This window comes from Phalacrocorax carbo, chromosome 3 (assembly GCF_963921805.1).
Source record: "Phalacrocorax carbo chromosome 3, bPhaCar2.1, whole genome shotgun sequence".
In the NCBI taxonomy this organism is placed as follows: Eukaryota; Metazoa; Chordata; class Aves; order Suliformes; family Phalacrocoracidae; genus Phalacrocorax; species Phalacrocorax carbo.
Window position 1 is genome coordinate 77,985,063 of NC_087515.1, and position 12,849 is coordinate 77,997,911.

Sequence of the window (12,849 nt, forward strand, 5' to 3'; positions counted from 1 at the left end):
AATGTCCTGGGAAAAAATTGTTTATACCCTCCTTTAATTGAAAACGTCCATATGAAATACCCTAGAGCCTGAAATATCAGATTATTAATGATTGTCACAGGAGGATTTAAGCACATAATCGCCTCCTTTAATTTAATTTTAATGGGGAAAAGAAGAGCGTGCTGCAGATGCTGTCCGGCGGGAGAGACAGAGACCCGTCTCTCTGAGGGGAGCGTCCGAGGCACTCGTGCTGTGCGAGGGGCTGAACCGCTCACTCAGGAGCGAAAGCCCTGAAGCAGCAGCACAGGAATTACTCCCCTGGCCGGCGCCGCCGAGGTAAGCCCGCCCGGCTCCCCGGCTCGGCGGGGGGTGTTCCCGCCGCGCTGAGGCGAGGAGGGCCGCCGGGGGTCCCGCCCGCCCCGCCGCGGACCGGCTCCGCGCGGGGAGGGGGCGGTTGGCGGCGAGGCGGCGACCGTTGGGGCGGTGACCGTTAGGCGGGAACCCCGGCCCGCCCGCTGAGGGGCCCCGCACGCCGCCCTTGCCGCGGGACGGGACAGGACGGGGCGGGGCGGGACGGGGCGGGGGAGACGGGACGGGACGGGAGGGGACGGTGCCTCTCCCCCGCACCGCCGGGACAGCGACACCGAATCTCCCGGCTTGCTGCCGCCCCCGCCATGGCTCCCAGCTCCGAGCGGCTCTTCGACTCCCTGGGACACTTCGGCAGGTACCGGGGCAGCCCCGTCCCGTCCCGCTCCCGTGGGCTGCGGCCCGCTGCCCCCCGTGCTCGCACACGGGGACGGTCAGAGGGACTGCCACGCTCGCACTTACGCACCCCTACGCAGGGACTGGGGGACACCCACGCAGGCAGGGTATCACAGCTACCCCCACAGGGACTCGGGCGCACAGGGGGGCTGACACAGGGAGGCATCACTGTGCATCGCGTGTGCTCACGGCATTGCACGGATGTGGGGGGTTTCACGCACACATACGCCTGCACAGACTGACACGCACACACAGGCACAGAGGAACTGAGACACACTCACAGACACTGCACTCCGGGATATAAACTCACACTACGCAGACAGGCACTGATGTGTGTACTCGTGGCACTCTCCACACCACCATGTACAGTCTTCCACACCCGTGCCTATGCTCGCACACGCTATGCACACACATCTCCGTGTATGCCACGGTCTCATATGCAGCTGCACACTGGTCACACATAGGCTCACACACCCGTAGGCACTGTGTGCATTCATACACTTAGGCACGCAGGCACACACATTCATGTACGTGCACTCTTAGACACTTCACCTTCACGCATTTCTTGCACATGTGAGCGTGCACACACACACACACGCGCCCACACACACAGCCTCGCGCCCTGGAACAGCCTGGGCACTTCAGGGGTGATAGGAGGGCACAAGCAGTATGTATAGGAGTATTGCGTGACAGACAGGTGGTTTCTGCATAGGGGCACAGGCTTGTTGTGTGCGATAGATGGCGTGGTTTTACTGAGGTTGGGCTTGTTGCATGTGATTAAGTGTGTGGTAAATGGTGCGATGCATTGTGGCGAGTTTTCTTCGATGTGGTTTGTGGCTATGATGTGTGTGTATACAGCCCTACGTCTATTCAATGGGATACACAGATGTGTGCATGTATGCTTCTGTAGCTGTGGATGCAGGGCTGGTGTATGAGACTGCTTATAGCAGGTAATGGAGAAGAAACATTTGGCAAGGAAATGAAATTTTAAAAGATATGAATTAGAAGACTAAGAGGTACACATACTCGTAGTGGATTCCGTCCTGTACTTTCATGATGCGCTGATCAGCGTGGATTTTGCAGGCGCATACTCCTCAGAGCAGATGTCTGGCATAGACCCATGGGTCACAATTTGGCTACAAGTTCAGGCTCTTGAATTGCAATGTTGCTCTTTCTAGCTCAGTCACCAGTGGCCTAGCCCGCAATGTTGATCTCCTCTCTATCCGGGGCAGGCAGAAGCAGCATTTTGAACAAAGCCTAGGAGCTCCTTTTAATGGTGGAACTGCACACCTGAACTCTATAGCAGAATAAGCTCTTAATATCATGTGCAGGCAGTAGTGCTGGGTATCAATAGCCTCTGCAGACGGTTGGGATGGAAAGACTTTTTCTTTGCTTAATTGGGACCTATGCTTAAATTACATGTTTTGCTAAGTTGTGACTTACATGCGTAGCTATCTGAACAATATCTTGTTCGTTACCAGTTCAGGTCAGCAATAAAAATACCTTGTTCTGTGTGAACTAGGAGAGAAATCCGAGCAATGAATTTATTTTGCTGGTGCTGTTGGACTTCTGTCTTGTGAGCTCTTTGTGGAAAGCAGGCACTAGACATTGAATACTGAAATAACAGGAAAGCAGTTATTCCTAACTACCAAAGTATATTTCCTACTGGTGAACATTTGTCAATACTTTAAAGTTTTCACAACTACTTCTAGCAATGAAAGGGAGAACAATTCTGCAGTGATAACGTCACATCTAGGGGCCAGATTATTTGAGATGCACTTCAATAGGGGTTGCTTTAGGTTTAGGACCTTTGAGATGAACTGCAGGCTACCAAAATTTATGTAGTCGTATTAGACTCATGACTGTTAGAGAGTTCAAAGACCACATGCTAAAAACAAGTATAATAATATATATATAATAGTAGTGGTGGATGCATATATTTAAAATAGGTAGATGCACCTATTTTAAAAATGTGGTAAAAAACTCTTTTTAATCCCTTGATACTGCTAGATAAATTATCATACTTCATATAAGGAGTTGTTCTTAACTGTAACTATGAAATTAGTTCTGATTATTTTGTATTTATGCATCATCATGACACTGACAGATAATCAATCATTTCTTCAGTTCATGCAATTCTTATAAGGCCCCTATGACCTATGCACTGCGTGTAGGTTCTATAGATTTTCCACAGTCAGATTCTGAGCAATCCAAGCATGGCTTTTGAGACTGTTTTGATTTTCTTAAAATCTGACAGATGCAGTAAAGAATGGCCAGCTGTTTTTGTGTCTATAAATATATACATGGAGAGAGTATGTATGCATTTTATGTAGATGTAATATACATAATAGATATAGCTATATAAATTATTCATATACAGATAATACAGAAACCTTTCACTTTTATTAAGATTGTGAATTTTGCAGAATTTACATTCACACAGATACTGACAATATTTTGCTTTCCATCAGACTGTCCTTCAGAAGTCTCAGTGATGCTATAGCTCTTACTGAGGTCTTGAGACATGCATGAACAGCCATAAAAATGTAATGGCTTCTGTTTCCTTTGCCATTAAAGGAAGACTTTATGCCTGTCTTTGAATTCGGGCATCTGTGGCCTATAAATTCAAGAGGGTTGTTTTAAACATTGCTCTTGAGCCTTTCCCTGGAGCATGAGACCACTGCTCACTATTGCAGAGGTGAATGAGAAAAAATAGTCCTGTCCTCCCCAAGTGGCCTCACCTCTACTGAGCTGCCAGGCCTTAAAGCTCCCAATTTACTTGCACTGAACTGCACACTTCTTCCATGAAGCAGTTCCTGCAGACTTCCTGCCAGACTGTTCCTGTGGGCTGTCCATCTCTGCCCCCTGCCCCTTCCCCAGCCCCTTCCTGCCCACCCACAGCAACTGCACAGACCTGCTCAGGGGCCCATCAGGTAAAGCGTTTACGGTCAGCCACTTGCCGTTGCTGTCAGGCCCCCATTTGGGGAAAGGGAGGCATGACTAACGGGCGTAAGGTTGGTAGCACAGCATGTGCACAGCAGGGAGGTGTGCCTTAGGAGCCAGCTGGCTGGCTCCAACTGCCCGCACATCTAGTTCCCAGGTAAACTAAGGGACTTTTAATAACTTTTGTGACATTAATCTACCAGAACACAGAACTTACTTACCTGGTTGCTGGTGAGAAACACGCTATGTATTTTGCAGCTCTGATCTACACCACGACAGGTGCTGAATGGAGACATGATCTAATCAGGAATAGCTGTCTAGAGAGAAATCTGGTAAGGTACCTCTTATCGTAAGTGTGGATGAGAGTAAGGATTTGATTTCCCGGCTGGGATGTCTGATAGCTATGAGATGCAATTTACATGGTACGTAGAGTTTTCCCTGTGATTTACAGTTTTCAATTCTGGGCGTATACTTTAGCTAAAAGCAGGTGGTGAAAATTGTCAGGGAGAGAGGGGAAGATTGGGTGTCACTGACACTATTTCCCAGTTTTGTAATGAAGTATTTCCAGAATCTTTTAAAAGATTGCTTACAAAGTTGAGTAAGTTATCCAGATTTTCAAATGTTGGGTTTGTAAAGAATGTATTTGCTAGAAGTTTTACTACCTAATATGTTAACAACGACTGCTTTTTATCTTTACTGAAATGTTAGTGTATTTATTCAGTTTTTAACATCTTTACATTGTTATCTTATATGAACTTGTTGCCTGGTGAGTGGAGTTGCTACAGTTTGGACTTTGGAAGCAACGAATACAAGGATTAGCAATGGCTGCTATGAGGAGGAGAGAAGCAGGAAAGTCTGCCCATTTGGATAGGATGCTCACCCGTTGTAGCCAAACATGGATTTTAGTAGAGATTAATACACTGACCAACAGTTTCAAGATTTTCTGTTAATTTCCCTGGAACTTTTCTAGTGTTCATAAATAGACCAGAGGTTATACTTAGCTCGTAAAAAAAATGGCTTGACTTTTGTAGAGATTCTTTCAATGGAATTCTACAACTCAGAACCTGCTGGTCAGTGCCATAGTAGCAATATCTGAACACTCAGTGCTAACACCATTTCTCTTCTCTGTACTTTGTAGGGCTCTTGGTTCACTTCTGAATTACTACCCTAAATGGTCTGCCTTCTTTTCACATCTCAGAACTTTTTCAGGCTCCTATTTTCATGCTGATGCCCTTATCCTCTCCCTTGTTTCATCGCTCACAGCTCTCATGATCAGATTACATCTTCTACAAATTGTGCGTACATGTAACTTCCAGGAATTCTTGGGTTTGTATCAAGTAACAAAGAGTCCCAAGTATCTCAAAGATCATGCTTACCACTTCTTTTCACAAAAGGAAAGTAAGAATACTTTCAAGCAATGATTTTTCAAACTCAAATATTATACAGATTTCTTGAAAGGTTCTTCCCCAACAAAAATCCATTTTTCAAGTAGAGAAGTGTACTTGCTGGACATGCAAAGAAATTGGTTTTCCTTTTCCAAGTTATTATGGAGAAACAGGCAATCATATTCAGCATTTGAACAGATGATTAGCTTTAACTTAGAAAATGGAAACATTACAAGCTTTTTCTAAAATACTGGTACATCCTAGACAAATTAGATTAAATTAGTACAACCTAGACAAAATTAATATTTTTAAACAATATAATGTGAATTTTTGTTTAAGCTTTGTTCAGCGTCTTTCCTGAAGATGAACAAAATACTGTGGTCTAGATATTGTTTTCAAAAAACTTTCCTTCTCCATATACTGGCTACCTTATGCAGTGGAAAAGTTTATTACAACATATCTGTCATTCAGTTTTCAAAATGTATCAGTGGACAGCTGTATGTGTTTACTGGAATGTGCCAGACAGAAGAATCTCAAATCTAAGTCCTCTTTTGGCTCCTAGTCAGGGATGGTGTTTGACAGAAATGCATGATAAATGTTCTTCAGCTTTATAACTATGCTATATTGCAACATCTGAATCAGCCTGTGCTCATTTTAGATGTTCATAGGATAAAATAAGTGGACTTGGCTACATTTCATTTTTTTGCCTTTTTTTGGGGGCCAGGGCATGTCTGGATATTTTGCAAGGAGTACTTGATTCCGTTGGTCAAATAGCATCATAGCATAGCCTTGGAGAAGCAAGACAGGCCGTGTGTTTTCACAGAGCAGACTCTAGCAGCTTAAACAAAGATCTCATTATCTATGGCTGACTAGGCCAAAGTAAAAATACTTTCAAGACTCAGAACCAAAGTTGTATACTGGCAAGTGCTCCTGGATGATGGTGACAACACACTAGCAGTGTGGTCTGTAAGAGTTACTGACAGTATTTGCTGGGATCCAGGTCATCTCTGAGGCTGTCTAGTACAGGATCTGCATAAAAAAAAGTGTGCTGCATGCATGCGCTGGCAACCTCACCCTGCCTGTTTCTGGACTGAAAAGTAGATTATAATAATACAAGTAGTTTAAAAAGTAGTTTACAATAATAGAAGAATAACTAAATAAAAGCAGGATGAAATAGCACTTGTCCTATCCATTACTTCTCTAAGGCTAAAACCTGCAATAAAAGCAACACTGAAACTTAAAGCTAGTAAATCAATTACAATTTGTAAACCAGCTGCTGAGATTCAGACTGCACCTCTGAAATGTTGGCAACCCCCCAGGGTGGCTTTTAGACAAAGTTGTAGCATGGACATAGTTATGGCAGCATGAGGCAATTATCACACATATCAAGGAGCTGATATCATCTGTTTCATCCCCAAATATTATGGTAGGAATGAAAATTAAATACATAAGGCACTGCACAGCGTGTTCCCTGTAATACAATGCCCGGGACTGGGATATCACTCCTATAAAAGCTTTGTCAATAATTTTCTCATAGTAGTCATGATTTTCAGCAGTACTAAGATATCTCAAAGTTGGAAGGAAAGTTTTATAAAAGGGCTTAGTCATGGAAAGTTTGAACAGTTTACTTCAGGAAGTTAAATGCTACAAGTAGAAAACAATGTTAAATTTAAAGACTTTTTCTAAGGCCCCAGAAGCCTTCAGCACATGCTATGAAAATTTCTGTGCTACCATTTTTCTATATACAACAAGAATGGAACTGAGATACATACACAGCTGACATTTCATTTAAGGCAGCTTGAAGCATGAAGCTATAGCTGCTGAGCAAGAACATGGGATTAGCAACTTCTCAGAAATACGGAAAAAGGATCAAGACAGAGAAAATATCGGCTGAGGCAGCTATGACTCAGCTGCAAGGCCAAGACTGGGAAAAGTGTGATGACAACCTGTACAAGACAGAGATTTACAGGTACTAATAATGATGGTTGATCTGTCAGATTGTCTATATACTTGGACAGAAATCTCAGCTGTCTCTGAAAAATTCTGAAATTACCTAGAGACCTAATGTACCTTAATATCATGACAGCCAAACTATAATGCTCACCTCACTTGGAGCAAATGTTCTCTGAAAATCAAACGCCATGAAAATGTGGTTTGAGGAATCTAGAAATACCATCCATTGGATCACAGACTGAATCTTTTCGTCAATAAAATGTTTTCATTAAGAGGTGAAGTTGGGTTTCCTCTTCCTATTATTTGGAGGCATTACTATTAGGCAGCAGCATCAGATGTGTAGGGTGCACGGGACTGCATCCAGGCAGGTTTTGAATGTCTCCAGGGAAGGAGACTCCACAGCCTCAGTGGGCAACCAGTTCCATTGCTGTCACCCTCACAGTAAAGAAGTTTTTCCTCATGTTCTGTTGGAACTTCCTGTGTACCAGCTTGCGACCATTGCCCCTTGTCCTGTCATTGGGCACCTCTGAAAAGAGTCAGTCCCATCCTCTTGACACCCACCCTTCAGATATTTATAAGTATTGGTGAAATCCCCCTTCAGTCTTCTCTTCTCCAGGTTGAACAAATCCAGGTCTCTCAGCCTTTCTTCATAAGAGAGATGCTCCAGTACGCTGATCATCTTGGTAGCTTTCTTCTGGACTCTCTCCAGTAGTTCCCTGTCTTTCTCAAACTGTGGAGCCCAGAACTGGACACAGTACTGCAGACGTGGCCTCACTAGGGGGAAGTAGAGGGGGAGGATAACCTCTCTTGACCTGCTGGTCACACTCCTTTTAATGCATCCCAGGATACCATTGGCCTTCTTGGCCACAAGGGCACATTGCTGGCTCAGGGTCAACTTGCTGTCCACCAGCACTCTCAGGTCCTTCTCCACAGAGCCACTTTCCAGTAGTTCAGCCCCAGCCTGTACTGGTGCATGGGGTTGTTCCTCCCCAAGTGCAGGACCTTACACTTGCTTTTGTTGAATTTTAGGTTCAACATTAAGTTCCCTCTGCCCAACTCTCCAGCCTGTCCAGGTCTCGCTGAACGGCAGCACAGCTTTCTGGTATCAGAATACAAGTCAAATACAAAAGGTGGAAAATGAGCAATAATAGATAAGCAATATCCAAAAACATTGTTTGACACAGAGCTGTTGGATATATGCTGAAATTATACTGATGAGATCACATTTCATTTAAATAATTTGTATTCATGGCTTATACTCCAGAACACATTATTAGTTGGATTTTTTTTCTGTATATTTGGAACTGGTGCCGGTCAGCAGAGCTGGGAAATATCATAAACTTGTTACAGCTCCACCCTTCTGAGAGAGATAATTCATGTTAGTCCCAGGGTCAGAGCAACTGGGACCTCATCTCATTTACACTTGTATTTTAGGCTCTTGGGAGAACTGTCATCCTTTGCAGGTCAGCGTAGCCGAACTCAGTTCTGTCTCACTTATTCACGGGGAATAGAGGGGACAGTTGGTACAAAAATAGATTTATGTAGAAGAATCCAGGTAGGTCTGAGCAGAATCCGACTGCTTTATTTGATTCTTGTAGAGAATGGGACCCATATATTGCTTGTAAATATTTATGTAAGGTTAGAAAACAGCATTATTCCAGATCATTCCCTTGTATGAGCTATCATGTGAGAAAGACTCAAGGAAAAAACCTGACAGTACTGTGGAAGTAGTAGCAGGTAAAAGAGCATTACCTAATATATTTAGTAAGAGGTCAAAGTGCACTCTTAGCCTTGGAAACAGTCAAATCTGTTTTGTTTGTTTTTTTTTTTATTTAAATTACTTCCAATTTTAACAGTTTAAAGAGAAAGGTAGTAGAATGATCTTCCTTGAATGACAGGAAATGAAAAGGTTACTTTCCATTAAGAAATCAAGAGCAATATAGAATAACCTACTCTGTTGGTCATGAAAGAGACAAATGACCAATAAAACTAATGAAAATATATTTTCTTTGGAAAGATCAATAACTCTGTTAAGATTTTGACTTGTCTTCTTTAGAGAGGCTGTAAAAAAGCTCTTTGTCTATTTTGAATCAAAGGCAGCATGTCAAATAACCAATCTCTGTTAAATCAACTTTTGGCATTTCATACTGTTTTATATATTCTACAATGTGTAAATCTCTCAGAGGAGAGAAAACAGAAATATTTTTCTTGTCCTGTGAAGACACAGGTTAGCCAAACCAATTTCCAGGACTGAAACTGGAAGGAGATACAATTCAACAAAAATTGGTCAGAAGTTCATGACCAGGCTGCTATTCAAAACTAAACAAACTGAAAAGCTTTCCTGTGGGAATTAATCATTTAATAAGGCTTATTATGGGGCAGATTCCCATGACCATTTGGGGAGATCAGGTTGAAGACCTCTAAGCAAAGAGTGGGTTACACATTTGCAGAGAAGAGGAACAGTTTCGAGGGAATGTGAGCTACGAACCTGCAAAAGAAGCTTAAAGTCCTCTTGTGCTCAATAACCTTCACAGAATCACAGGTTGGAACGGACCTCAGGGATCATCTAGTCCAACCTTTCTAGGAAGAGCGCAGTCTAGACAAGATGGCCCAGCACCCTGTCCAGACGACTCTTTCAAGTGTCCAATGTGGCCGAGTCAACCACTTCCCTGGGGAGATTATTCCAATGGCTGACTGTCCTCACTGTGAAAAACTTTCCTCTGGTGTCCAATCGGAATCTCCCCAAGAGCAACTTGTGTCCATTCCCCCTTGTCCTCTCCATGTGACTCCATGTAAAAAGGGAGTCTCCACCTTCTTTTATGTGGGTTTAGAGATAACCTGCCTTGCCTTGGAGAAGATAGGCCTGTCAGGCTACTAACCTGGCTGAGAAGGAACATGGGTGGGACAGACTGGCTGACTTTGCAAGAGCCTCTGAACAGCCCTAGCTGAGGAACTCTTGGTGGATCGTCAGTGCAGACTCCTGAAGAGAGGAAGGAAGGACCTATGTCTTCCTCCTCTTTGGTGTCCTAACTGAGCTTTAACAAAGTCTGTGGAAGATACAAGCTATTCTGTTATACAAAGAGAGAAAAGCTGTTGGTGTGGAGGCTATTTTCCTTTGGAATGCAGAACACAGCTGCCAAATAAGGATGTACTTAAACAATTCATACATAAGGCAAAACAAGTTTAACAGAAGGCAACACTTTGACTATACCAGACTGAACATTATATCAACTCCCTTTCTTCAAGTTGTAGAACTGTAGAATTTCAAGTGTAGAATTTCATACAGGCAGAATTGCAACTTGCTGTATTGTCTTTGGCAGCGAAGACAGCTCAGTTTCTGGCTGAAACTGAGTTGCCTTTCCTAAAGCCATGCTTTGATGTATATGTTGACTTTGTCTCAAATTTTCGAAGACACAGTATCATCTGACACAATTCCCTAAATGTAACATCTTGTTAAGTGGTTCTTTTTTATTAGTGAAATATTCCTAAAAAAGCTAGTAAGACAAAGGTGTCTGCTTCAGCTCTTCTGTTTTGCTCTTGGTGAAGAGTCGCTGTGGTTAAAGTCAGAATTAACAAAACAACATTTTAAGACTTGCAAATGGAGCCAAGGAGAGTAAAATGACCCATTATCCAGGTGATACAATGCTTTTTGTAGCCCAAAGAAATGGACCAAATCATATTCTAGACTGCAAAATTGATGCTATGGGTAAAATTATTGCTTATATGAAGGAAGAAACAATGGAGTAACCCAAAATTCCATTACATTTCTGTCAAATATTTACAGAAATGGTTTAAACATAATTTGATCCACAGAGTTAATACTCATTATTTCTAACTGAAAACTCAGAAGATACTAGTATGTGCAGTAATGGTAACAAACGTGCTAGGAAAGTGATGTCCAGTGTGCTTAAATTAATTAATTATACAGATTTCCTACTTGTTTTAACTTTTCTCATGAGGACTTTCAAAAACCTAGAAGAATGAGATATTTTACAACCATTTTCCAAGCATGGAGAAATTAAATTTCCAATATAGAAATTTAAAGCCATGGGTTGTATGCTTAGCAATAAGTGTGGCATGGCATGAAGAGAATTTATGTAGAATTCAGACTGAAAATGAGCTGTTGCGTTCAATTCTTCTTAGGTGTTGCTATGAATAGGAAACAAACAAACAAAAAAAGTTCCTAAGAAGCATCATTTAATTATGACAACAGTAAGGCTTAATTATTTTGCAAAATAGTCTTTGAAGAATAGATTGCTAGTTGCTTTGGAATTGACAGTTTTCACCACTGTAAAGTAGGTATTCAATCCATGTGTTTGTACCTTCAGCTATACCAAGTTTAGAGTTTTGCAATAGAGATATGTAAGTAGAATAACGAATTAGTAAGAATATAATTCATATGAAAACAGAGGATTTTTATTTCAGGACTATAGACAGGAAAAAGAAGAGATAAAATAAATGTAAGCTTCCATAGTTTAAACACAGTGCAATATGTCATCAAGGTAAACAGCGGAAAACATCTGATTTCCTAAATGGGGAAGGAAAAACGAAATCTAACAGTTTATACATGAAGTACTGCCTATGTCTATAATTAGATGGAATCTCAATAAAAACATTTAAATTCTATTAGACACTTTAAGGATTATGATGTCAAATGATTTGCTCACATAAGCTGATGGAAACACTACAGTGTGGAAGGGAATTAAATACCTAATTTGCATTTGTCCCCAAAAAAGAAAACAAGTGTTATCAAAGATACTGGAATTGAGTTTTCCCTGTGAGAAGTAATGCTGCTAATATATCATGCAGACAGAGTACATGCTAATTTTCTAAATGGTAGATCTTTATAAAAAATCTGCTCCTGGAATGTATAGAGCCTGAAGTATTACTACTGTCCGAGCATAACCACTCTGCTGTGTTCAGCACTGATCGAAATAATTCCAAAACAAACCTAAATAGCTTAAAAACTGCATGATTGTGTTATTTTTAAATTAAATTACCTGGTATATACTCTTGACATTCATAAAGCAGAAAGGACAAGTGGATAACTAGAATGAAATCGACTGACTCCATCTTTGCTATTGGAAAGTGATGGAATTGCTGTTGCAATCGCAGTCCATTCGTGCTTGTCAGCCTTGTTCCCGTTGTGATTGCTGCTCCACTGGTAACTGCTGTAGCCCCACTTGAGGCCATGACCTCAAGTTCAAGGGCTGCTTTTCTGATACCTGTATGGGTGCAAACGTACCAGAATTACAAGAATTTATTTCATATTGATTTTGATAATCAAAAAGAAAGCTGACCAGAAGAAGGTTAGAAATTATTGCACACCATTTAATGTTTGACCATTATTTTCAATGATAGTTTTAAATTTCCACTTTTTTTCTCCCTTTTATTGCTTTATTTCTACTAGTTATAAGATAGCTACTGTAAATATGTGAAGGAGAAAAACTGCAGTTTCTCCTCACAGTAAGCGAGATGTTTGGTTGGCATTTTCTACACAGGCAGGTCTTGTAGATCTCTCTCTTCACTAGATAATCCATTCGTAGCTTGATTCCTCCATGGCAGGTTACATAGCATTTATCTTCCTTGCACTTAAGGAGCCTAGAGTATGGTGCAAGAGTGAGCAGCCAACATATTTTTCTTCTTGACTCTGGTGAATACATGCTGGGCTTGTCTTAAAGGGAAACATGCCTAAGTTTAATGTTACAATTGCTCAGAGAATCAGTTTTAGACAATTGTAAGAATGATTTGGTAAGTGTCTGCTGTTTGGTGACTGCATGTTGAGGCACACGTTGTCACCAGTGACGATATATAATTCCTGGGGCCT

At 41.8% G+C, this 12,849-nt stretch overlaps 1 protein-coding gene across 2 annotated transcripts in view; it reads left to right on the plus strand.

The window, feature by feature from the left end:
- The first annotated feature begins 573 nt into the window (after positions 1-573).
- The window catches only part of SLC22A16 (solute carrier family 22 member 16), a 37,024-nt gene continuing 24,748 nt past the window's right edge, over positions 574-12,849 (plus strand). For both annotated transcript variants that reach the window (XM_064447464.1, XM_064447465.1), the window contains exon 1: positions 574-703. In XM_064447464.1, coding sequence (XP_064303534.1) covers positions 654-703 — 50 coding nt within the window. In that variant the 5' untranslated portion in view covers positions 574-653. The remainder of the gene's footprint in view (positions 704-12,849) is intronic.